Here is a 27,649-nt window from a genome sequence, read left to right as displayed (position 1 = left end):
GAAATACGTCCACCCTATAATGTAGTCTAAGTGGCCTAGAGAAGTCTGTCGCCACTTAAGATGTTACATTCAGTTTGTGCTATGAAAATAGGCTTTATTTTGTCTGACGAAAGTCCGGCAGTCAGCTCCAGTGCAGCCATAACATAAAAATAATATATATATTTTTTTTATCATGCACTTTTAGATTTAAAGCAAATCTCAAAGTCCTGGAGCAGTTTCTGTGAGCCATGCTTCCAACATATGTGTGGCTTAGAGGACAATCTGAATTCTAATGTGCTCCAAGCACCTAGATTTATAGTAACCCAGTTACTACAGTACATGTAAACACAGTGACTGTGAAACTGTCAACAGCAGGTAACCAGCAGAGACGGGGAGTGTCAAGAAATAGCTAAACAATGTTACTCCCACAAAAGAACGTGGGATACTTTCCCGTTTCTAGTTTTTATGCTAACCTAGGCTAACCATCTCCTTCCTGGCTGTAGATCATTTGTGACAGACATACAATATATGAGTGGTACCAATTTGCCAGCAAACTGGCAGAATATTATATTGTATTTCATACAAAGTTGAACTATTCATTTATATGGCTGATGTAGGGCTGGGCGATAGGATCACATTTATAAATGTATTACCATTAAGGAGAGCAGAAACATTGAGTGTGTTTGTTATTAATTCAGCTTATGTTTGTTTCCATCATGAGACATTGTCCCAGGAGTTCTCATGTGTCTTTTTTCCTACCACTTTCTAAACTAAATATCATATTTTACAGTAAAACATAAATAATTGCACTTGCTTCATTTTGAACCCATGTATTGGGTAATTACTGACAAGGCAGAAAGAAGGGACTTCTGCTGGGAATTTGCCACAAGAGGCTTGTGTGTTTGTTCCACTGTCCTGCAGTCACTGAGCTGAGACTTGGGACTTTTGGTTTACTGAGAGAGTAAACCTTTTCTACCATTTGACCATTTCAAATGGTAGAAAAGGTTTGCTGTGTTTCACTGTCTTCATCACCATAGGCCACCTGTGTATTATATGGATGGATATTGTGGGTATCACTGTTTATCCAGATTTAAAAAATCCAAACCATTTCTAAATCATCACCTTATCCTTATGGCCACAACTATCTCTTCCTGTGTGAACATCTTACTACTTAGTTTTCCTCAGCTATTTAACTATAATCTTTTGGTCAAAGATAGCAACAATAATAAACAAGATAGTATAATTATTATTTTTTATTTATTTAAATTTATAATAATCCCAATCATGTTATCGCCCAGCCCTAGGCGGATGCATTCAGGTTAACAGTAGGTTTTGTCATAATATCCACATACTGTGCGTGCCGTCATGGTTCCAATGTCACTTATAACATACTAACAATTTTAGGCCATTTTTTGGTGAAACTATTCTCAGCTTTCACAAACTGAGGAACACTAGCGTAATAATTTAGTCTCCAAAAGATAAGAAAAGACAGAAAAAAAAATCCCTGATTCCATGGGGATGTCTTATAATTTACTAGTGTCTGACATAACTGCTGAAACTTATAATGGCTATTAATGTAAAACTAAGAAAAATCCAGCCAATGGTCACATTTTGGAAGCATGAAGCAAAACAATCGCATTTCCAATTTACTGCTCAGCTACTCCATTAATTGACTTCTTATTTTGGTACAGCCGACAATAAAGGGACATTCGATTATAATGCAATTTTGACACATTCCTGCATAGCTTTTGGCACTTTATGCTGTGAAGAACCTGCCACAACTGCATTCATTTGGAACCAAGAAAACAAATATCTTTTATGGATGTTCAAATTATCTGGGTAGAAAATTGCTGTATTTATCTATAAACATAAAAATAATGGAGCACACAAGCCTGACTACAACAAAACAAAAAATCTGTGTTCTATAAATAATGAGATGCTGACATTTGTTGTGAATCTTGCATGACAGCAGTATGTGGTAATTATGAGAGCAGCTGCACAAAGACTGAAATAGAAATCAACAGCAGTAAGTCAAACTTTTGTCTGCACCAAAAACCAGTATTGGTGGAGTTTGATTTGCTGTGTGGTTTCAGGACAGGACTGGGTCTTAAATGAGTGGCCTCAGCCAGAGGTTCTTATTGGACTGTTGGACTGTCAAGCTAGACAGGGAGGTCAAGGCTCAGATTCTTACTATCTGCTGTTGCTCACACTTTAGTTTAGGGATCCATGTCAAGCCTTAGTTGTCTGGATGCCTCATGCAGCGGGGCAGCCCAGTAGATAGCAGCAAGGTAAAGCCTGAGCTCTAAAGCGTTTAAGACTTGAATGGATTAGCTAAAGAGAGCTATTGTACAACTGAGGCATTTGTTGACTCAGAAGTACAATTTCAGGATGTGGTTTTGAATATGTAAGTCAATATTACTGTTATCATTGCAGCTCCGGTTCTCTCATGAGCACCAGTGACTGTGATTATTTTTTTCAGAATAAAATGTAGTCAATTAATGTTTTAAAATGTCAGAATGAGAGAGAAGCCTCAGAAGTCCCTACCAAAGCATCCCAACCTCTCTCCCAACATGAGAAGGAATGAGTAGATTGATCACATGATGTCTGGACTTTTGTTAGGGGCACACCTATTATAACTGGGTGTACTGCAGCTCTACTAAATCGGGGCTGGTGTCAGCGCCTGCTGGATCCATAAAGTAGAGTGTGGCAGTGGCATCTCTGGGCAGGACCAGGGGACCCGGGGGTCTGGGTCTTGACCGGGGCCTTGGAGGGGCAGGGGGACCCGTGGTGGCCACCATGGCCCGATTCTGGGTTAGCAGGCTTGGGCCTGGGCCCTGGCCCGATGAGTTGTCAGTGGTCACCTCTTTGGCCTGCTCTCTCCTGCAGTGGTTGCTGTTCCACCAAGTCTCCAGTGCTGCCACCAGGAGGGCCAACAATAACCCAGCAGCCAAGATGCAAAAGACGCCTGCAAAGCTGTGGAGACGCAGCGCCCGTCCCTCCGGCTGGGCGTCTGCATAGCTCTGCAGGTCACAGCGCCCTTTCTTCGGCCACCATTTCTGCTTTAGAATGTCAAGGTCGCCTTTTTCCTGAAGCTCCAAAATCCTGTGGAGGACAAAAACTAAATAGTTCTTTCACAAATACAAAGCGCACCGTTTCATGTGACGGCACCAGAGGACACTGATCAAACATTGTTAGCTTTGGTTCAGTTCAGCCAATGTGAAATGCTGGCTAATCAAATTACAAAGAGAGCAGAATAGAGAATGGGACATTAAATAATTTTCATAGATAAATATAACTATTCTGAAAGATTATAATTATTCAGTAATACTGTGCAGCTCAGGACACAAATTATAAAAACTAATTAAAAAAGCACAGTTAATGTAATGAATTGGCAGTGACTGGCAGCTCATTAAAGATCTATAGTTGGCTAAAATGCTTAAAAACATTGCAGTTGCGTAGCAGTAGATGTAAGACTGACATTGTTGAAGTTACTTCTAAATGCTAAGCACTTAAAGATCAATACAGTGTAAACTATGCAAAGACAACCAATAACAGATTAATTAGTTGGCATATTAAAATTATGTAAACATGGAAACAAAGATGATCAACTACTACAGTCAGTCCATTAGTTTGCGTACAGAGAGCTGAGAAGAATCAATTGATGTTGTGCAGGAGAATGACGATGTCTGAGCACAGAGACGACAGTAGATCTGTCCCGTTGGAGCAGTTGGCTTTCTTCAGTCATTATTTAAGTTTAACCCTGAGTATGTGTTTGTGCAAAAAATGATAAAAACAATTGTTTATTAAATTTCATATCTTTCCCCATCTGTTGCATCAGTGAGAGTATATAGATAAAAGAGCATAAATAGTATGAGATCCAAAACTAAGCACACATCACTAAACCACATCCAGGATGGCAAAAATGAATATTATTTAAAGTTTTGTTGGTCCAACTGGAAAGAAAAACAAAGGTGAACAGCGAAAGCATAACTCAAGTACAATACAGTACACCATAATTTCACTGTATATTCGACTGTACGTACTTTTGAGAAAAGAGGTCTCTGTAAGGACTGCCGTGCTGCAGGGCCATGCCGTAGCCTCTGGTGCTCATGCTGTTTCCTGCTACAGTCAGCGTGCAGTCGTCATCTGTCAGAGCAGCGTACTCTACGACTGCCATGTCCCACAGAAAGGCATACGACTCTCGCTTTGCCTGGAAATGTACAAAATTTCCCCCAGACACAAGCAGAAATACGTATGAAAACTATATCAAAACTTGTTTAAAACAAAAGAGTAACGTAGAAGCCTCATTAAGCAGGATTTTCAGTCGTGCCCCCCTTAAGGCAAAGCTGTACCTTACAGACAAGCAAACTCTACCTTAAAGTCAAGGGAATATGGTGCTATTTTTCCTTTTTATAAATGTATAAAAATCCCATTTCTAACATTGGAGTGATGTGGCTTCTTAATGGGATTTAAACTATAATATAAAAACACATTATGGCCTTTATCCTTCTGGCTACTATTACTATGAAAACTCTCTCCCTGTTAAGCATTCCACATAGATGTATTAAATTAAATACTGTACATGCACTGGTCACATCATTAGGTACACCTGTACAGTCTACTCTAATGCAATCCAATGAAGCAGCTTTGCTATATATTCTACTTTTACAAGGTTATAATTTCCCTTTTTTATATTGAAACTGTAAGAAAGATGAGAATTTTACTGTGTGTGTGTGTTACTGAGGTCAGAGTATGTGACATTAGACCCACTAGGAGGCCATTTGTTAACTGCAAATGAAAACATCCTACTCCTTAAAAGAACACAATATTTGGTGCAATATTTTTTTTTTACTTTTTACAGAAAGGACACAAAGGTATCAGAAGAAGCTGTGGAACACTGTATGGCACAAATAAAGTCACTGACTATCACATAATTTTCGCGGTGCACCTAACTTCTAACTTGTCTGTTCCGTTCACCCATGAAAAAAGTGGCACAGAGGACTTTTCACTGTGGAAAACCAATGAGTAGAACAAACAAACGCAGCTCAGTCACCATGCAAAATATTTGCCCAGAAATTAGCATAAACATTTTGCCCATCCATTAGAGAAAACATTGAATAGCTTGCATAACATTAGATTTCTTTATAAAGATGATGAAAATAGCGGCATCCCTAGTTCTTCCAGCTTTTCCATTCATCTCTCTGTGGCATATTTTCATCGACACAATTATGTCCTTTAGCCTCAAGCACACACTGTGGAGAATATGTAGAACAACCACAAATCTGTCTGAAAAGCTTATGTTTTTTTTTTTTTTTTTGTATCCTTTTCCCCCTCCAGACTAAGGCTCTTAACAACCATTTCATCTCACATCTCATTGTACTCCACAGGGCTCTCAAGTTCACCCACCTTTTATAAATAAACACATACGAGAGAAATCACATCACCATCGAACTCTAAGACTGAAGTCAGAGTGAGGAACCTGCACTAGTTTGTTAGCTATGAACAACAACAATGTAATTCAGAGTAAAATGGCTTCTAAAAATGAGGGGCTGTTTTACGTTGCTCTACAGTTGAGTGCAAAACTTTGCTTTTCTTACTTTACAATGGCAAAAAAATTTTAATACACATTCAGCTGGTACACATTTTCTTTTAGCATTAAAATTCAATAAATTGTCAAGGAATTTATAAAACATGCACATTTTGCATCCCCCGTTATAAAATGTTCTCCAATACTGTGTGTGTCCTTCCTTTGCCTCGCCCAACCTCTTTGGCTACCCTCTGAGCAGCATTTGTATTCTTTCAAGTGTAATTTTATTTTTTATTTAGTTTTAGTTTAATTCGTAATTTTAGTGTGTAGTTAAGTGTGTTTATGAGAGAAGGGTAAATGCATGAGATATTAATTCCACAGTGTTTGTGGTATTAGTTAAGCCCCTCACAGTTCAAAAACATTAAAAATATGCTTTTCTCACATGTTTGTTCTACCTGGCTTTGGGATTATAGCTATTTAGCTTATGTTTTTTGCAGTGCTCTCTCCCTTTCTCTCTCTCTCTCACACACACTCACACTCACACACACACACACACACACACACACACGCACACACACCATTTGACTTATGAAGGCCAAATTAGAAACTAACCTTCTTAATTCCCTCTGATGGGCTGGAGACTGAATTCTCAAAGCCATTATTCTTGTTGATGATCTTCCAGAGCTCAGCAAATGTGTTGTCCTGTTCCAGAGGGTTGGTGCCTTTAGCCCGGAAATACTCGTACACAGCAGAATCCCTCACTGTTCCATAAACCAGATCCACCTGCTTGGACAGGTCTTGGAATGACCTACAGGCAAAGTCACATTAGTGACAAGTTACCCAGATTAAATAAAACGACAAAACAAAACAAAAAAACACAAGAAATAGAAGGAAATTCAAACAGCAAATGATTTCCCTTAATGCAGCCTTTACAAGAGAGCTACCCTAAAATAAAATGGTAGCAGGCAATGGAAGTTTAAATATCAGGGAATAGTGTAAAATAATCTAAAGAGCATAAATATAGGGTGTATGTGTTTATTTAAGCCCACATACTGTGTCTTAACAATATTTATTTATCAGTAACTGAAGAATGTTACTCTCCCACGGCATGTTTTATTTCCCTAAATGAATGGGCTGTTATTGCTTACGATATGTCAGTGTTTAAAATCCTCATGCCTCATTTTTCTACACATATGATGCAAGAAATCAGTGAATTATGAAACACTCCTCTCCTTCCCCCCACTAAATAATCGACCTCAGTTTCTTGGCTTGTCATATACAGAATTTTCTGTTTTAATATTACTATTCAATCTTTAACTCGATCCTGGTTCACTCCATTCAATCTGTCAGCCTAAAACTACCACCTTCCTCGTCTATACACATTGAAGCAAAATCACTAATCGCCATGCTCTTTATCAGCCAAATTAGCTGCACCTGTAGTGTGCTGCCTGCTGCGTCTGATTTGATGCCAGCACTTTCCCCATCCACCACTTTTCCTGCACTACCAGCACTGAGACTGCATCCAGATGACCAGCATGGGCGGGGGCGGGGGGGGGGGTTAGGTTTCCTAGAGATTATGGGTTCATCCCAGTGGTCAGGCATTAACCCTTAATTGAGTCTGCACCAATCTCTAATCTACTTTATATGGAAAAATACTTTACATTGAAAACTAGTCTCTCCTGACTGAAATGCTCATAATGCAGATGCTTTGTAGGCAATAAGAAATGAGGCTCCTTGCGGCAGCTGTATTTTATATGTTACAATAATTGCCAATTTTATACAGCATCAAATTTGCTAAATGCCTACGTCCTTCTAATTATAGTTTGCCTCCAATGTAATTTAAATGGCAATCTACCCCGAAGATTACCCCTATCCTTGGCTGTCGTTGGGTTGATAGGTTTGACATGCTGCCCTGTGCATTAGCTGCTTTTATTTAGAAAAATCAACATATTAAAGTAGCAGCATGATGTTTATATAAGTAAGTCTTCTCTCTGGTTTCCTGAAAAGTGAGAGACTAGAGCAGCTTATCTCAATATGATGTTGTTGGACTAATTCAACCATTTAATTAGAAGCATATATGGTGTAGCAGTAGTTGTTGGAAAAAAACACAGAGATTAGATATGTCATGGTGTCCAGCTTTTTTCAGTCAGATTAAAATGCTCACCTTTAATTCTGTCTAACAGCCTGGTTTGACATACACATTGACACACAAACACTAGAACCTATGCTGGGATCAGGAACTACAGATTGGACATAACACTAAAAATATTTAGATCCAGTATAAAGCCCCTGTATTGAAATAAAAACAAACAGCAGAGTTATTACTATTTGATTTTGACACTGTATAGTATTTGTACTAAGTATGTCTGTAACTCATTTCAAATGCTTTAGCTTGATGGGGTTTCCTTTCTCATAGCAGCTCAACATATACACTAATCAGCCACAACATTAAAGTTAAATCATAGTTTTAGTGTGGTGGTTGAAAGAGGTCAATATTGGGGGAAAAAATGCAATCTTGCTATGATTGACAGGTTACAATCTATCCTGGCCCCTGTCCACCAAAACATTCAAAACCATCATGTGGGTTTAAGGTTGTAGCTTTTGATTCATGATCAAAACAGAATTCCAACTCTGTGCATTCATTATTTATAATGGCTGAACCAAGATTAAAAGGAGAACACACACACACACACACACACACACACACACACACACACACACACACACACACACACACACACACCTTTTCTTTTACGCTCTCTGCCATGCTGTCCTGTAGGGACCCATGCAAAGAATAGGTAAGAATAGGTTATTTGTGCATTTTTGATTTCCTCTAATCTGTTTTAGTTTGAATAAAAAGGGCTAAATTGGTAGCTGCACAGTTGGGCATGGTTATATATAAGTTTATGAATGTGAAATTGGCCATGCCAGTAACAATTAAATCTTAAAAACAAAGAGTTCAGCCAAAAAGTTCACCTACTTACTATTAATCCCTATGATATCCTGGAGGACATAAGTTCTGAAACTAATCTTCCTCTCTTTCACACTCAGGAGAAGAACATAAAAATAGTTTTGCAGAACGCTGGGGGGGAAAAAAAAACACTTTCACCTCTGTGTCCCAAGGCGTAGGCAGTTTGTAAAGGCTTATTTACAGACAAAGCAAACAAAAGGGGAAAAGTCATGTAGTGTTTAAATAAATTTCTAATATGCAAATGTTGGCTTAAGTACAGTAACTGTACTACTTTTAGATTAAGTTGGGATGATGTGAACAATTATCAACTTTAAGTATCATGTTCTCACACACAGTTGGCAATCATACATAAGCACAGACACTGTGGAAAGCATGCAAACACATTATGAAAAGAAGCATATATAGGATTGGCACTTTGAAATATCCTTGCTGCTGGTTTTTGGCAGTAGAACAATGTCATGAACTATCTTGAACTGCTTCCTTTTGGAAGCCAGAAAGTTGATTCTCCAAGAATGATCAAAACATCTTGACTTTTAATGTTTTCTTAAATGAAGGGACTGCACCTCATTCTATTTTGGTTTTAAAATTCAAGTCATAAATGGCAGAAACTGCCCAAGGTTTGGGTACTATATTTATGCTGGAGGAAATCTGCCAAGGCTGATTGACAACAAACAGCAGGGAGAAAATGTAATATTTGAGAAAGTAAAGATTGGATATATCCAGCTTCTTTCTGTGGGGTACACCCTATAGTAGTATTAGATCATTGGTCACCAGATAGACATTATAAACTGCTTATTGTATTACGGCAATAGAATTGTTAGTCGATCCATGGTTCAGAAAGCCTGTGTATCAAAAATATGACTTCTGGGCAGCCAAAACCCTGATTTTTGGGCATTGAGAAAACATTTCAGCAACAGCATTACCACACTTAAACCCTTTCAATGTCCTTGCAATGCTTTCCACAAAAATCAAGCTTGCATTTCCTTATTAAAAAAGCTAATGCTCTCTCCACAGGAGTTGCAAATACCCTTTCTTATGCCCAATGCAATGTGAAAGGTGGCAATGGCCCCTTATAAAAGACCAAATGTACTGTGTAAATTTCCTGTGCCATCTGTCCCCTAGTGATTCTATGATGAAACAGCTCGCTCAAAAGAGCTGAATTTTTTCTTCAGCATGAGGGGAAAAAAGCTTTATAAATAAAAAATAGAAAATCATTCTGTAGTTTCATTGTGGGTAATGGTAGGACCCAGAGTCTCTTGAAGGATCTAGGAGGAACATTAAGTTAGAAGAAACAGCTTTTAAGTCAAATCATTACCATTTGTCAAGGTTAGATCAGAAAATATTTTGTCTCCCCACACATTGCTGCACAGATGTTACCTCAGTTATACACTTTAAGTTTCAGTTTTATAATAAATAAATGAATGAATGAATGAATAAAGTTTTAGTCTTAATTTAGATACTAAGTGGCAGATTCACTAAGCCTACTACCAAATTACTGTCAAGGTCACTACAAGATTGTGCAGAAATGTGCAGTTCTATATTTAGTATAGACAGAGATTATGTGATTGGCAAATGGAGCAGCAGTTAATCTGAATACATTGCTGCTAAGTCAGAGTTCACTGTGAGCAATTAGGAAACATGTCTTATGCATGTAAGGAAAGCAATGCTGAACAAAATAAATGTTCTTTCCCACCTTACTGACTGTAGAATCCAACACATTTATTGTGGAAGTGCAATGCAGCATTTCATTTCTTGAATTTGTTTGAGCATAAATGCTCTGATTAATTTCCTGGGGGGGCCTGGTGGCTCAGTATTAGTAGGGTTGGGATGCAGAAACCCGCAGGTTCAAATCCCACCCCACCAGGTATGGCCCCGCCCAGCCACCAAGGGCCACCTTTGGGCTAGCAAAAAATGTGAGGGTTGCGGCAGGAAGGGGATCTGGCATAAAAACTTATGCTAAATCAATGTGGGAAACACGTTCTGCTGCGGCGACCCCTGAAAGGACAAGCAGAAAGTCGTTGATTTTGCTCTGATTATTTCCTGCCCAATTTGAAAAGGTGTTGGTGGGTTTAACTACAATATTAATTTCTCTCCTATCTATTTTACTGCCTTTGCCAAGTAATTTAGCTAGTTTAAGTAAAACTTTGGTAAATGGATTTTTTTTCTAAATACAGTAGGTTCATGTATAGCTTTCATATCCTCCTTATGAACTTAAACTACAGAAATGTTAATGCACAGCATGAGAGGAATTTTGTTAGTCTTCATTGTTTAGAAAATGTAAACATATTTTTAATAATGATTTTAGATTAATCTAAAGGTTACTACTGAGAATTGTTGGTGGGGGGTGTACAGAATGTTAAGTTACAGTGTTCTATCTCTTAGCCTTTAAATACCCCAAAGTAATGATTTGCAGTTAGGTTGATTCTGTTCCCCAAACTATACCAAATGTACTGCATGACAGTTTAATGCCTCTGTAATTCCCATATCTAAAAAAATAAATAAAATAAATAAACACAGATGCACACACTTCAGGTCTCTTCAGGTGAGACGTGTGCTGTTAAGCATTCACTCCCTTGCCTCACATGTCTACATGTGGCTATTTGTTCAACACAAGCCAGATTCAATGCAATCAAATGTCTCTCTGCTCATTCTTTGGGGAGAAGACAGTACACCAAATTGGATTCACTGAGAAATAACATTTGGACTGAGGAAAGGCTAGCTGTTAGGCAGCGGGTCCAAAAAAAAAAAAAAAAAAAAAAAAAAAAGCAGGCAGACCAAATACTGAAGCTGCACATAGATGTTGAGTCTGACCAGCAACACATGTCACATCAAGGCTAACACTCATTCCCATTTTCCATTAGCTTTGCTCATTTACCTTTCTGTGAAACACTGAAACACATTAAACACAAACTGTTTTAATATAAAGCTTGTGTTTATAGGTGTTGGGATGTTTTTGTATGTGTGGGTACAAAATTGCATTAAGCCTTAACTGGCTGCAGAGGGAGCCACATGAAATCTGATGGGCTTCTTCGAGTGATGTCACATGAGTCAGGGGTGACTGACCACACGTTGGGGTAAAAAAACAAAACATCTGGGGCAGTGGTGTAAGAAATGTTTACCAGACCTACTTAGCCCATGTCTGACCTAATCTTCAGGCTAGAAGATTGAAGCTACATCGGTTGCTGCCAGCATAATGCCACCAGATCTCCTGAATGAACTGTCGGTGGTCTGGTGGGATTGTGGGTAAATGCTGACTATAATTAGAAAAACAATAACTCTGACAATGAGCCTCAAAAACATTTTTGTATTCTTGTAATACATTTCTCTCTTTCTTCTTGTTTTGTTAGCACGAATACTAAAAGTCAGATTCACCACTTTCTTAACTGTGCAAACCTGAGGTAACTTCTTCATTTCAGGCTAATGGTTACCACCTGTTCTTGAGGAGGCTCGTGTCTGTTACATTATTAGCATAAAACTGCCATATCACTAAATATTTTGCTTCAACAATGGAAAAAACTTCACAAGTCTACTGTCTGAAATCAGTAAAATAAAGCAACACTTATTCAACACACTCAGTGGTCTAATCAGAGGATACAAAACAATTAGAACATTTTTAGGATACCTGTCAGTGTGATCAGAGCAGTACTGTATTGTAACAAAAACAGTATGGTTCTGGCTGCATGACGTTAGGAACCTTTCTAAAGCAAAGTGGTTCCTGAATATTATGTGAGGACAAGGGGGACAACAGTCATTAAAATATTAGAATAGAGAACATGATGATGTGATGTTATGCTGCCAAGTGGTATAACGGAGGAAGATCATGGACAGAGATTTGAATGAAGACCCTGAAGCAGTGAGGGGAGTTTTAATTTCCCTACCTACTTTACTACTGAAATATAAAAACTTCTGTCATGAAATATGATGAAAAATTTATAATATATATCTCATAAATGGGTAACCCAGAAGGATTTGGTGAGTAGACTATTGATTTAGCACAGAGTTGACAGACACTACATATTTTATTTAAGAAATGATGTATCATTTGATTGATTTGGTCAAGGGTGTGTTTTGTCCCATGTGAAAAATAGCTTGTATGTTTGTTCGTTGTTCATTCAGTAGGTTTGGAGTACCTGTGAATTTTATTTATAAATTCTAACTACTCTAAATTGGTGATGTCACGTGACCCCGAGTCACTCATATGTGCCACTTTGAATCTATTCATATGACTGTTTTTTTGCACGAGGCTCACAGATTTTTTTTCCTAAGCAGTCTGACAGTGTAACAGTCTAGATCAGTGTATTATTCAGTGTACTCTCAAGAAAGAGAAAGTACAGTATTACTTGTTCAATTCCAATTTCAGAAACGTTGGGACAATGTGTAAAATGTAAATAAAAACATAATGCAATGATTTGAAAATCTCATCAACCAATATTTTTTTCACAATAGAACATAAACAACATATCAGATGTTTAAATTGAAACATTTTACCATTTCATGGTAATATATCTGAACTGTGTTCACGGACATTGATTTCAGGAAGTGTTCCTGAGCCCATGCAGTTATGTCCAGTAGAGAATCATGCCTGTTTTTAATGCAGTGGCACCTGAGGGCCTGAAGATCACATGCATCTAGTTTTGACCTTCAGCATTGCACATTCATCCTGATTCTCTGAATCTTTTAATATTATATGCTGTAGATGGTGCGATCTTGATGTTCTCCCAATTTTGTTGACTAACCTTTTTCAGAAATTGCTCCACAATTTTTAGATGCAGATTTGTGACCCTTTGCCCATCTTAACAATCGAGAGGCTCTGCCTCTCTGAAATTCTCCTTTTATACCCAGTCACGTTACCGACCTTTTGTCAATTAACCTAATTAGTTGTCAAATGCTCCTCCATTTGTTTTTGATTTACGGCAAATACTTTTCCAGCCTTTTGTTGCCCCTCTTCTAACTTTTTTGAGATGTGTTGCTGACATCAAATTCAAAATAGCTGATATTTTCTATGAAATGTTAAAATATCAGTTTCAACATAGAAGTTGTTTATGCTCTATTGTGAATAACATTTGGTCTAATACGAGATTTGCAAATAATTGCATTCTGTTTTTATTTATTTGCACATCTTCCCATCTTTTTGGAATTGGGTTTGTACATCATCCTTGTCCTTTACAGTAAATTAGAGCAAGCAGTTACTTTAGTAATTCAAAATATATTTACATGACCCACATAATATTTAAGTGTGTATTTTGATTACAGAAAGTACTATTCTTACTACACAAATCATAAAGAGAGTGTAATGTCTGATATTTAAGGCGATAAAAATGTTAAGTGTCTTACCTGACAGCATTGTCCATGCGGGAGACTGTGAGGTAGGCAGCCAGGTTTGCTGTGTAGGATGAACACACAATGAGGGTGAAGAGCCACCAGCTGCCCATGACAATACGCAGAGCCACTGATCCCAGGATAGAGTCACTGCCTGTGAATGTGCACATTATATAAAAACTGCCCACAGAGGCCCATACTGTCACCGTCATTCTTTATGACGTTCTCACAGCATCACATAACTTCAGATCACATAGAATCAAACTCAACTACATTTTTATCTCTAAATTATTGCAAATGCCAAAACATTATACAAACCACAATCCCATTTAATCAACATGTTGTATATCAAATGTGTAGATAGTTGCAGAAAGTGAGATAGTTGTTATGTTGCTAAAATGTGTAGGAGTGCTTTATTATCAAGGTCTTGTAGCCTTACTTTATTGTTTTAATTAGTGTTCACAGAATACCTTGTGTTTTCAGTGACTTTAATTATTTCCCACATTTTAAACAACTTAAACACCTACTTTGTTTATGGTGATTACATCATTTAGGCACAATACACAGCAACAGCTACAACTGTAAACCCTTCTGGTGGCTTTGATGACCACGCAGCAACTACACAGCAAGTTGTGATCCACTGTTCTTATACCTGTCATTCTTGGGCAGCATTACATTATAACCGTGCGCATCCCTATCCATCATAACATTAAAACTACTAGGTGGATTTAAAGTTGTGGTGGATTGTTGTACAGCACACGTAATCAAACTTAATTATCAAAAGGAATTAAAGTGTCTCTTCATTTTCATAATGTGATAAGACCTCACGAGTGATTAATACAGTGTTTCTGTCAACCCCGCTTTTTTTTTATCTAGGCTTAAACATTTTTCTTGGGCAATAAAAGGACTCATTCTGCAAAATTTGAATGTGAACATATAGGTGGATTAATTAGTGATTAGCAAGTACTCTAATCACACACCATTAGTGTTGAAGCTGCTACAAGTTGTAGTTTTTTACAGAGATAATATTTGCATGTGACACTGAAGCAGTCAACAGTATGGATGATTATTTTGTGTAATTACAGTATGTTTTCACTCATTTTCGCAAGTGCTTAGTGTATTCACGACTATTCAAATGTTAGTGGCATACTTTTATATTTTATATTACACCATCCATCCATTTCCAGAGACCATAGTAGTCATTAATATTTATCCTGTCTTTTAAGCACTCTCACATGTCTTTAATCCTTTGCTTTAAAAAGCAGGAGAAATGTTTCGCCACATATTCTAATTTTGAAGAGTAAAGCCAAAGAAATGTCATCCGAAAGATTTAGGAGTATGAAATGTAATGAAAACATATTTGTCTGAAAGTGTCACAATCAACAGAGCTGCGCCCTTAGGATGGCTTGGGGGAAAAAAAATAAATAACTGAGGCCTTGTCAGATTCATAGCACTCCAGCATCAGTCATTTTTATTACATATGGCTTTGACTGATTTTCTTTTTTTTAATGTCATGAAATGTGAAGTATGCATTTTGAAACTTTCTGGGATCCTACGTACTGCATTGGTCCACAATGGTGCCATCTCTTTCATCTTTGAAGTAAATTGATTAAACTCTCTAATCTTGAGAAAAAAGTCTTATTTTCATCTGTTCTCCTAGACAGTTTCAAATTATTTCGTACCTCTCCCCGACCTCTTCATAGAACAAAAGACGGACAGCCTCTGTTTGAAAAAGAAGTGCGGAAATTCTGTCTGCGGGGGATAGTTTAATCTTCACTGAACATATAACAAAACCCACCCAAGTCTCGGCATATCATTATGAAATCATGATGATGGGGATACCGCTGCCAACTTTATGCTCTCTGACAACGCCACACTATATCAGCCATTCGATACATATCAAAGTGACCTACGTCATCCCAAGAAAAAATGCAATACACTTGACTGGAAAAAAAGTGGTTACATTAGAACACAGGCCTGAACTGACAGGAAGGAAAATAAATAAAGGGAGCATAAAAAACATGAGGACTTTAGCTGTGGGTGCTGGGTTAAAAAGGCAGTGTGCCAGACTTTGATAGATGCAGTTCAGGCTTTAACATCAGTTGCTGAAGTAGTCATTTGTCCATAGCGAATATACCTGGATCTCCACCAGACCTAAAGATAGGATGTCCTCCATCACAAGGGCACCTTTAGAAAATGCTAGGGTGGGCAGTATAACTTAAACTGACTCACTGTTGTACTAGTACTTGTTGTATACTGACATCCATATGTGCGCTTTGATAAATTGTACTTTTTTTAATTTAATCTGTCGTCCTTAGTCCCTTGGGGTGATTTTTTTTTTTGCATTTTAATGTTGTTTTTGCTCTGCTTTGATTTAGGATTTTTACATATAAGAACTACGTGGTTGGTCTTGGTGTCTAACGGTGTGCCTTCATTCCTTTTATACTTCCGGTAATGATACTGACTTTGAAGGCTTTGAGATGTGGTAAATAGTATGATCTTAGGGTATGGTTTGGGGTAAAACATGCCTAGACTTTGTCCTCTAACTTCTGCCCTTGCATGCTGTGGTGGTCAGACTGAAACAATTTTGCCCACCTTGTTGCACGAAAGCACCGTAGACAATCCAGATGGCACTCTGAAGGGAGGTGGACACAGAAGGTGGTGGATGTCCCCCTGCACTGTTCTGGCAGCGCACAGCCTGGATGCGCCTCAGCAGGAAGATCATGATGCCTACCACAGGGATGGCGGCGGCAATGCAAGCCCACACTGCCAGGTCAAATGGTGCCAATAAAGAAAAAATGTTGATCTTTTCCTCTGGCTTACGCATCAGGATTCCCACTGAATAGTCCAGGTAACGCTTGCTGAAATCCACCACACTCTCACGCTCTGGGGTGATGGTGATGGCTGATATGGCCAAGTCAGCTCGCTGTGGATAAAGGGACATTTAGTAGGTTTTAGTACCTTTACAACAGAAAATGTTGACGAAACTTCTAGAGTAACAGAGGAGGGATCCCTTTTCTGTACTGGGCACCTATGTAGATTCACATTTTGGACAGTCGGAATAAAAATAATATATTGTAAATGTAAACATTAAGACTTATGATTAGGAAGTAGAAATAAACAAACTCAATACTCAAGTACAATTGTAAGTATTTGCCTAGAAATACTAAAGAAACCTATATATTCATAACAGTACTGAATTCAATGCTTTTGATGACCAAAATGTTCAAATTAGTTCATGTGTACAACAAACTTTCAAAGCTGAAATATAAGGCAAAGAGAAAATTTCTGCTGATTAAAGAAATGCGTTACTTTAGCAATTTGTTGTTGAACAAAAGCAACAGCTGGTAAAGGCACAACTGATTTTAACCACTTTATGTGCTGACAGGTGGTTAATGCATAGAAGTACATCATTGAGTATCAGTTCATTTTTAATTAGGACTCTACTGTACATCTGCAAAAGCTAGTAAATAAAGCTGTCAAAATAATGAAGTGAATAAAAACTTAAACATATCCCTCTAAACTGTAGTGTAGTAAAAGTAACAAAATCACAAATACTCCAGTAAAATTAAACATAGTGTTAGCTTAAGATGCACCCCATCTTCAGTATCTCAGAGTCAAGCCTCTGCTCTGCCCAGCTCTAAATCTCCATGCTTAAATATAGCTTTACATTACAAAATTGGTTTTGGTAACACTAATACTTTCCTAAAGAACTAACATCAACAATTTTTTTATTTTTTAACACCTCTTTCTGTGAACCCTCTACTCAGACAGATGATCTGTCTGCGCGCCTTCATACTCTCAGCAGGAAGAAAACACAATGATTATCGTATTAGACCAAATGTTGCTCTCGTTATATAGCCATTTTGTCATCGAGCCAGTATTGTTAACTTTGGCACTAATAACCTAGTAGATCATTAGGCCTTCATAGAGGTTTAAACTGTTAATGCAGAATGGATATAATACAAAGTTATCTTATTATTGTATATGGGAAAATGTTGTCATCCATAAATATAATGTGGTTTGTCTTAGGAAACAGGATTTTTTATTAAGTCTCATGTGTTTCCTCTAAACAACAGTCGTTCCAGTAAATAAAGACTTTTAATTAAAAAAAAATAATAATAAAAATAATAAGGTGAGTTTATGTGCTCTATAGTAATAGAATATTTTCAGCATAATCATGAATTTAATAGCCTATATACATCTGTAAAGAAATGTATTCATTATTTTCATTCATTTATTCAGTTAGACACTATTAAAAAAACATGGGAGTTAATATCCTATTAACATTATGACCCATAACAGCCTTTTTCAACTTCTCAAACTTTATTAGTTTCCTTCCAAAAACCCAGTTCAAATAATTGGTTGCCATCCACTGGAGAATACTAATAGCAAATAAAGGCTGTTGGCCCATGCAAAGTTGTCCTGATCTTTCCACTTTACTGAGGCTTATAATTGGGCTTACATTTCAAAACAAGACAATGTGGCCTGACTCCCAGAAAAATGTTTTAAGTGAAATCTGGACATTGATTTACTGAGAAAAAAAACCAAAAAAAAAAACCACACTAACCTTGCCAATGAGTTCTCCAATCATGCCATTCCAGGATCCATTGGGAAGTGCCGAGCCGTACTTCCCATCTCCGACTTGGTAGATGTCATACTTGAAGCCCAGGATCTTAGCAAGGGCATCAAGGACATCAATCGAGAAACCCTTATATCTCTTAGGTTGGCCTAGAATGTTTTCTGCTACCATCACAAATGGTTCTTCCTATTTAAATGAATATTGAACAAATGAGTAAAGGCATTTTGGGGGAAATGCATCAGTGGTATAAGGATAATGCTGACAAGTGTGAATGTGTCAATGGCCAAGATTTATCCTCAAACTCAAGAAAAGGAGTATGAATGTATTTAATCACAGGTATGTCATTTATCATGATGCACCATAATGTCCTTTGGGCCAGATTGGCGTCCGAAGCAAGGATACATTCAGTCATCTTAAGAACTTTGGGGTGACACCTTTATGAAGAGCTTCAAAGGTGATCTAAGTTAAACTTCATCTTAATAAAAAAGTTTCCTCAGCAACTGTTGGCCTGTAACACATGGTGCCATGGCAACTGCCATGGTTCATCAATGTGGAAATTGCCATTTTAAATTTATTGCACCCAGACATGATATTTCTTTATGGGTTGAAAGTGTCAGGGCAGAATGAAATAGGTGGAGGAGAAGTAAAGAGCACTGAAGACGACAGGTAAATAGGGCGGTGTATGAAAGTGGGCAGGAAAAAAATTACTTGATAAAATGTCACTGCCATAAGAGAGCTGAGGAGAACTTATGTGAATAAATATGGTGCATATAAAATGTAAAGAGGGATAGGCACAGAAAACATGTTGCTGCTGGAAAACAGTATAAAGAGAACTGCTGCAATGTACACTGCTGAGCTGCTACAACAATTTCCTGCACCCTTACCTTCAGTGACTGTTTAACATTGAAAAAAAAGATACGGAACAAGTACGGTACCCTAATAATAACGAAAAAGCAAAAATCAGTAAACCCTAAAAAGAGGATTTAAAAAAGTTATCTAACGAGGATGTTTGAGTGTGTCACATAAACTGTTTCTTACCATGGGGGTGTAAAAAACAGCCACTTAACACATAAATGTGTTTAGGTGTTTGCCTCTGTACTGTAGTGTTTGTTTTCTTACTCAGATATTTGCCTACTCATGTCAAGTGTTAATAGATTCAGTGTACTCCTACAACTTACCAGTAATGTTACAATCTTGAGCGTCACTCCTTGCATACTATTCTCTATCCGATTCTCCTTTAAGCTACCGTTCAAACCCCGAGTGGAGTCCCAGGATGCCAACTAATAGAGAGGGAGGGGAAAAAAAAAAACAGACAAGAAAACAAGTTTTAAAAAACACAGAAACAATAGTAGAGGTCTCTGAGAGGCAGATGCCACGTACCTCACATGCAAATCTATCACTAATAGAAATAAAAAATAAATGCTGTGCAGCAGGACAGCAAACTTAACAAGCTACAAGTCAAGTTATCATCTTGTCATTTAGTGTCTAAGTTACTCCTCATACTTTTAAATGCTCATTGAACACAGTCAACATTTTGAGCTACTGTATGTCTGAAGTTGTGAAGCTATTGTTTGTTAAATTATTAATCAGTGCTGCTAGCTAGACAAGGATTCTAAAGGATCTGACACATCATTAGGAATGGTCTTTAAGATTTAAGCTGACAGGACAAGAACGGTGGCCTAAGGCCAAACAACAGTCTTTTCTGACAACAGCACCAACTCGGTCTCCAGCATACATGCTCCCTCAGCAGGTACCAGATACCTTTTCCAACAGAAACACAATGTACTCCCCAGCAAATAGAGATGCCATTAAAAAAAGGGAAGCAAGCACTTTTTAAATCTATGCAAATTGCAATTTTTACTTTTGTTAAATAATTCAATTTAAAATGTTCAATTTGAAGCATTTTTTTTTTTTTTACAATCTAACATTTAATTTTAAATAACTGTGGTGTTCCAATTATTGTATTATACTTCAATATCATCTTGTTGCTTACTAAATATACATTGAATATTCAGAATAGTGTTTTTGATGACTTGTGGAAAGATTTTAATGTTACCTCTGTGAAGGACTCTGATGCCGCACTGTCACATGTTGAGTTCAAACTAGGATTTCTATCTAGTAGAAACTGTGCATGTGTCTAATTTTGGCACAATTACATCATGCTGAATCTTAATAGGCAGCTTATATGACTCACTTTCATCAGTGGGGGGAGGTTTATACAAAATGCTGAAAGATTGCTGCCCCTCGAGAAGATGGCTCTGGACATTTCATTCAATATTAACTAGAAAAAGGTACCAGAGATCAAACACGTAAGCAGGAGTAGATATTTTTAAGCTTCAAGATTTCATCACAGTCCTGTAGTTAACTTTGAACTGTAGCTTCATAAAATATTGAGGATACTTTGCTCCTTTACTTGGGCAGTTGATTTCGGGCCTGAGAATATGAGAGAGAGATTTGTATTATCCTGATGTTATACGAAACATGTGATGTTCCATTTGGAGTTAAGACTGAGGACAAAAACAAACCAAACAGATTTCAATGTCTGTCACTGACACTGTTTTCTATAGCAGACATGAAATTACAAATGCTTGTACAATCAGGACAAAACAACTACTACTACAGATACACAAGGCAGCGATAAAGGCTTTCAACTGTGAAGGAAATATAAGTATGTGAGGCAATGAAAGAGGCTTAGAAAAAACTTCAGAAGAATATTTCATTATCATTTAAATCTTTTATACTTCACAAAAGCCATCTGCAGAGCATGTTATTTTCCAAATACTCAGCCTTAAAGTTACACTTATTGTTATGTATAACTTCACTGCAAACTGAATCATTGAACTGTATACTGTAACCCTGCAGCTTTTGTGGGTGTATGTCAGCAGTTTTCTCCTTATGCAGGATGTCACTCACAAAATGTGCCTCCTAGGGGCCTTTATTTAAGTGCTGCTTGCATAGGAAAAATATGGAGATCAGGGGTAAATGAAGCTACTTGTTGTAAATATTATTCAATATTCATTCACCGTTGTTGCCTTTCTATACCTAAAAGCTAAGCGGTTGTTGCACATTGAAAAATATAAATAAAACACTGTTATTGATATAGCCATATGTATACAAGTGCAATTTCATAGGTGAGTACTGCTCAGTCTAATTGTAATGGCTTGTCTGCTTGTTCATCTGTGTATGTGGCTGTATGCAACTGTGTCCAGCCTGGGATTGTGTGTAGGGCAAAATGTCAGTGTGTTTTGCCTGCTTCATAGGGGGCTATTTTCTCCGTGAGCGGCTCTGTCCTCGGTTAAAAAACACTGAGCAATCTCTGCTCTGTAAAGTGAAGAACACTACAGAGGAACACTTCTACTTCACAGAGCTTTTCACACAAACACGCAACTGGGAAGGTCATAAACAATACACACAGCAATCCTACCACCTGCATATGAATGAGTAACACTTGACTGGCCATACAAGTGGTCTTTGATTACCAGCTTTTTAAATTTTATTTGTCTTTGAATAAATGTTCTAAAATGCTCTAAACACGTATTGGTCACTGTAAAATAAGGAAGGTGCAAGTTTAATTTCTTTAATATGGGTTGTCTTTCTTATGACAGGAGATTTATTATATAACACATACAAAAACACAAGAAATTAGTTTTGTTGCTTGATGCCAAATCTAAATAAAAGGCTTTTCCAGTTTTTTTCTAATTCCTTCTTTGAACTATTAGCTCATTGGGGGTTTAGGTTTTAGATAATCTTCCTATTAATATGCATAGCAATCAGTCACGAGGGTACCTTCTGCAAGTTGGATCAAAACATTCCGTTGTTTTCTTCTTTATCTCCAGCACAATGGAGAATATTGTCCTAATGAGATTTTGCGATGTCTCATCACAATAACAGAACTGCTATTTAGCTAATGGTTATGATGCTCCATTCTTTAAAATAATCATCTGTAATGGGGATGAGTAAATGCCAATGGCCATTTGAAAATGACAAGGGGATGGAAGTCAGATAGACCTGAATTCACACCACTGCAACGGTCTCAATTACAGCATCTCCTTATAATCTTACAAAAAGCGCTTGGTTTTCTGTAATGAAAACAATTTAAACAGCATCATTTTAGACTTGGAAGCATAGTTTGAGTTCAATGCACTTATTCTCCTTCTCCGTTTCCCCTGCTTGTTCAGTCCATCAGGTGACTACGTATTGACAAGCCCATCATGCCACCATGCTTTTTATTGACCCACACCCCTTTGTGTGTGTCACACCAACTGGACTGACAACACAGCAATTGTTTCTGACTTGAACATGAATCTCACATAACCTGTATTATTTACAGCTTAGGTATTGTATTGGGTATTATACTTTATTAAATATGCATGCGTACATATATATCCATGTGTACTACATTCAGGAAGAAAAAGCTGGAATGGTGGCACTAGTGTTAACTACCAGGCACACAGCAAAAAATAAAAAAATGTAAAAGAAAAAAGACATCTGTCCTAACATGCTAGAGATGAGTTGGTCAGATGTCGCACCAGTTTATAACTCACTTCTAAAATGCAACATAAGGCGTGATTCTTTTTGCAGTAGTATGCTAGAGTAGAATAATAAAACGAGACGACAGAAAAAAAATGAACTTAACTTGAAAAAGAAGAAATATTTTAAATCACTAAAAGAAAATAGACACTGCGTCATGTACCATTTACTGTAAATGATCTCCACATATAGCTTTAGAATAAAAAGTGCTACCTTGAAGAAAAGATGAGGCAAAGCATCTGTATGAGTAGTTGGATCTGTGTGTGACACAACAGGCATAGCTATTTTATCATCCTCCTCTTTATTCTCTTTACTGTTTCAATGAATTCTTATTTTGCTTCAAAAATACTCCATGCAAGAGATGACAAAGATCTGTAGGCTCATTGCATACAATGTAGGTTTCAAAAATATTGTTGCCCAATGTAAAAGTGAACAGTGGCTCTGAATGTTAATGGCTGATTCTCTTTTCAACTCGTTGTATCCACTTATGAACTGAAAATTATTTTTTGCATCACCTTGTGAAGTGAGAGCGACGAGGTGCAGGTACCGAAGGTGATGATGTGCATTTAAATGAATTCAGTGGCCGCAAGGTTAGTAATATTTATTCAGTATTGTTTTGATGATGGATTGGACCACATGAGAGAGAATAAATTGAGGTATATGGAGAAATATCATCCACTCTTCACCCAGTAATTTGAGGCTCTCAAGAGGATTTACTTTTGCTAGTGTGGCAGTGGAAACTGGCATACTGTATGTTGGTACTGATAGTTTAATGCTTTCCTTTTAATGCAGCTTCTTGTGAGAGCAAAAGTCTGACCAGAGATGACATATACTGTAGCTGCGTGTTGTCATTTAGCCGAGGGTTGTCTAGGTGGTGTCCAGTGAAGAATGTGGGCTACGTAGACAATTGAAAACTTGTTTGGGGGAAATCAAGGCTGATAAGAAGAGACAGCATCCACCCTACTTTAGATGGTACAGCTGTCTTATTAAAAAATTGTTTATTATACAACCTAAAGCATGACAACCAAGAGATGAGGACATGCATGGCCAATCTTACAATCCTCTTTGCAGTGTCCTGACATTTTATTTGATTTTGTGCTTAATACACAAAGTTATTACAGTGGGTGACTTTAACAATATTGACAGTAAGTGCCTCAACACTGTATTTAACTATTAGATTATATTTTTCTAAAAATGTAAATAAACTCACTCACTGTTTCACTCACACACTAGAACCTATTCTGACATACAACACTGAAACAAGAATACGTTGTTTGAAGATTTCCAATACATCACAATATAGAAACAGCATTGTTAAACATAGCAAACTATTGTTTCTGAGCTTCAGACAATTGTCTTGTCTCATTTATCGTCTTTGGCGCTGCATTTGACACCAGTGACCACAATATAGGGTTTAAATCCTTACTATCAGATTCCAATTTTTTTTATGTTAACAATAAATCTGCTATGCACAGAAAAGTTACATAGTCCCACAGGGTTCTGTGGTAAGACCAATACTTTGCACCTTATACATCTTTCATCATTTAAGCAAGAATTATTGACCTCTGGTAATACTCTGAGGAAGCATTGAGGAACCACAGAGTTATTTTTGACCAGGATATGTTCTTTAACTCACAGCCCTCTTGTACCTGTGAATAATGCCATAATTAGGAATTCCTAAAAAGCCAACAGTTAACCAAAAATGCTGCAGCAAAAGTACTGACTGGAATTAATACCAGAGATAATTTTTCTCCTGCCAGTAGCCTGTCAATATTGGCTCCTCATAAAATCAAAAATAGAATTTACAACTCTCCTCCTTACATGTGAAACCTTTTATGTTCAAGCTCCAGGCCCCATAGGCCCCATAGTTCAATTCCAAAAGAGCACAGGTCTAATGTTAGAATTTCCAAAGTAGAACGAGAGCCACAGACTTTAGCTATTAAGATCATCGGTTGTGAAACCAGCTCCCAGTTCAGATTTGGATGGCAGACACCATCCCAACTTTTAAGACTTGGATTAAAGCCATCCTTTTTAATAAAGCTTGAAGTTAGAGCTGGCTTGGTGACTCTGAAACACTCTGAGCTCCTCTCCTCTCGCATGTATATGTCACCATTGCATGACATTAATGTTGAATACTGTTTGTATCACTATCACATAGTTATGTGTCTCCCTCACTGTGCCTTTCTGTCCCCACCAACCTCTCAGTTCTTTGTTTGTTGTCTTCTTTGTTTTCTTTTCTCTTTCCTTTTTACTCACCCCAACCAGTCAAGGCAGATGACTGCCCACCGGGAGCCTGGTTCTCTTGGACGTTTTGTTCAGTTTTGTTTATTTTTTTTAATATATCTGTATAGTTTAAAATTTATAATGTGAAGTACCTTGAGATGATTTTGATCTATAGCATAATCACTTGACCAGCCTGATTCTGTATTGTACAGTGTTGAATTGGATATAGTTAAAGAGCTTTACTGTAAGTAATGTTTTAATAGTATCGGTATCTGTGTTCAACAGGCATCTGCCACTACTTACAGTGGCTTATTTAAGTATAATAATCTTCTTATCGAGTCAGAAATGGGAATTTTTTTATGCAAGGAAAATAATTAGTAAATACAGTATATACTAATACTAGCTTATATAATGGTACAGATGTGTTACAAAAATGATAATACTGCCTTTCTTTGCTGTTTTGGCTTGTGAATTGCTAGCTGGCTCATATTGGTATTCTTGCATCCTCATTCGGGTTAGATTTCAAGCAGGTATGGGAGACATCAAAACAGTGTAGGAGTGAGTTTCAAAAATCTGGACAAATCATTGCCTGGCAATATTATCACTGGATTAATAGCCCTATTAAACACATGTAGTGTTTAATGTCAGCTAGCAAAAGGGGTCCTTTAGAGACCATTAAATGTCAGAGGCTCAAATGTGCATTGCTGCTGTTAAGCTTTGGTTTTGAGAATGTAACCTTAGTCTGACTTGGAGTCAGCTACAATTATCCACATTTGACAGAGCACTTGGGTCAGTGTGTATAACCATCACATGTTCTGATTCTGGTGTGTACCTTAGATTAAAGATTTACATTATTTAAATATGGCAACGATTTGATGACAAGACTTGCTAGATAATTCTGAATACATGGGAAGAAATGTAAGGATGCCTGTAGTGAGGAACAAATATCCTAGACTTTGTATGTAGAGCCACCATGGCATGAAATATTTTTTAACCTTTAGACCTGAGGCAATTTTTCTTTTTCTCAATTTCTAGGCCTGATGGCATAGTCAAAAGTCTCAGACAGCCACATATTAAGTTTTTTTTTTTTCAGAGTAGACTAGGTTATTTAGAAATGCCATCCTATGGGATATAAGTAAAACTGTTCTCTATATATTATATTTAAGAGATATATAAAAACTATTTTAAAAAAAAAAAGGTCAAGATGTATTCTAATGCACTTTGAGGTAATAGTTTTTTGCTATTAAAAAAAATAAAAATGCCATATTGAATAATACAATAATGCCAACATTTGCAAGGAAACAACTCCATGATGTGTTCAAGGTACTTGGCTAGGAGGAACAATTACAGTTAAGTAAATTGACTTTCCCCTATGAAGACGTTCGTGTAAGTTGAAAGTCATTAGCAATATCTGCTTAGAGACGAACTGACACATCAATAAGAGCAAACTGAGAAACCAAAACAACAACAACAGCATCGATCACTCCACAGCAGCACTGGATGGTGGAGAAAACTCACAGTAGCTATCCAGGAAATAGTATTTCAGTCTTCATTACAGTTTCTAACCAGAAAGACGCCTCATCTAAGAGCCATCCGGCTGGGGAGAAAATGGACTGGATGCAGATAAACAATGATGGAGGTGGAGGAAACAGGGCTGAAAAATGAGGAAAAGTGTTTAGGGAAAAAGAGAAGATGGGAGATGAGATGAGAAGATAAGAGAACGAAGATGTGCTCTGATGGGTGGGTGTGCGTGGAGGGTGGAGGACATGACTTGCAATAACTATTAAACTCCACTTGAAATAACAGGAACATGACAGTACAGTGTATTGCAGAGGAAAACATAAAATGGTGCGGCATTTCTTGATCACAGACATGTATGTATGTATGTATGTATGTATATACATACAATATATTATGTTGAAACCGAGAGAAGACGATGGATACATGGATTTGTGTCAGTTTTATCCTAGTAAATGGTTCTACCAAGTAGTGAGGAGACAGATTTATATGCCAGGTAATGAACAACAGCACTGAATGTATTTGGCATCCCATTATCTGCCCTTGCTATCCCCTTCTACCTCTAATGATTCTGCAATCCCCAGTGTCACTGTGCTCCCTGGCCCCTGTTCTCTGTTTTGCCTGGCTGCATGCTCTTAGTGTCTGAGACTCAAAACAATGTGTACAATACATGTGTCACACTGGGTATAAATGGGTCTACTGGTGTATATGGATGTGTATGCATGTTCCTTTGTGTGATGCAGTGCATCTCCTCCAAGCTAATGCTAATGGCCACATTATGATGAATTGTCTTCATGACTTTAGTTTAGCAGAGTGGTGATTAAGTCTTCATTACTGCTTGTGGTCAGTCCTTCTCTACATAGACTGCCATGGAACTTAATTCCTCTTCATTTTGCAACAAGTCACTGACTGAATCAGGACATCCACAATGACAAACTACAGCTAAGAGAAAAGATCTCTCTCTCAGTTTAGGGCTACTAAACTCATATGGTCAAATTTA

The 27,649-nt window shown here is 37.4% G+C and overlaps 1 protein-coding gene across 5 annotated transcripts in view; it reads right to left on the bottom strand.

Annotated features, from left to right (window-relative positions):
• grid1a (glutamate receptor, ionotropic, delta 1a) overlaps positions 1-27,649 on the bottom strand; it is a 217,858-nt gene that overhangs the window by 3,575 nt on the left and 186,634 nt on the right. For 4 of the 5 annotated variants that reach the window (XM_067516461.1, XM_067516470.1, XM_067516480.1 and 1 more), the window contains 7 exons: positions 19,557-19,658; positions 18,367-18,564; positions 16,392-16,722; positions 13,812-13,950; positions 6,119-6,314; positions 4,023-4,189; positions 2,841-3,081 (listed from right to left, as the gene is read on the bottom strand). In XM_067516461.1, the coding sequence (XP_067372562.1) occupies positions 2,841-3,081; positions 4,023-4,189; positions 6,119-6,314; positions 13,812-13,950; positions 16,392-16,722; positions 18,367-18,564; positions 19,557-19,658 (1,374 nt within the window). Of the gene's footprint in view, positions 1-2,606; positions 3,082-4,022; positions 4,190-6,118; positions 6,315-13,811; positions 13,951-16,391; positions 16,723-18,366; positions 18,565-19,556; positions 19,659-27,649 lie in introns of all 5 variants that reach the window. The other variant, XM_067516498.1, reaches the window with a different exon arrangement.

The sequence above is a fragment of the Channa argus genome, chromosome 1 (genome assembly GCF_033026475.1).
Source record: "Channa argus isolate prfri chromosome 1, Channa argus male v1.0, whole genome shotgun sequence".
Taxonomy (NCBI): domain Eukaryota; kingdom Metazoa; phylum Chordata; class Actinopteri; order Anabantiformes; family Channidae; genus Channa; species Channa argus.
This window is presented reverse-complemented; position numbering and strand designations above follow the sequence as displayed.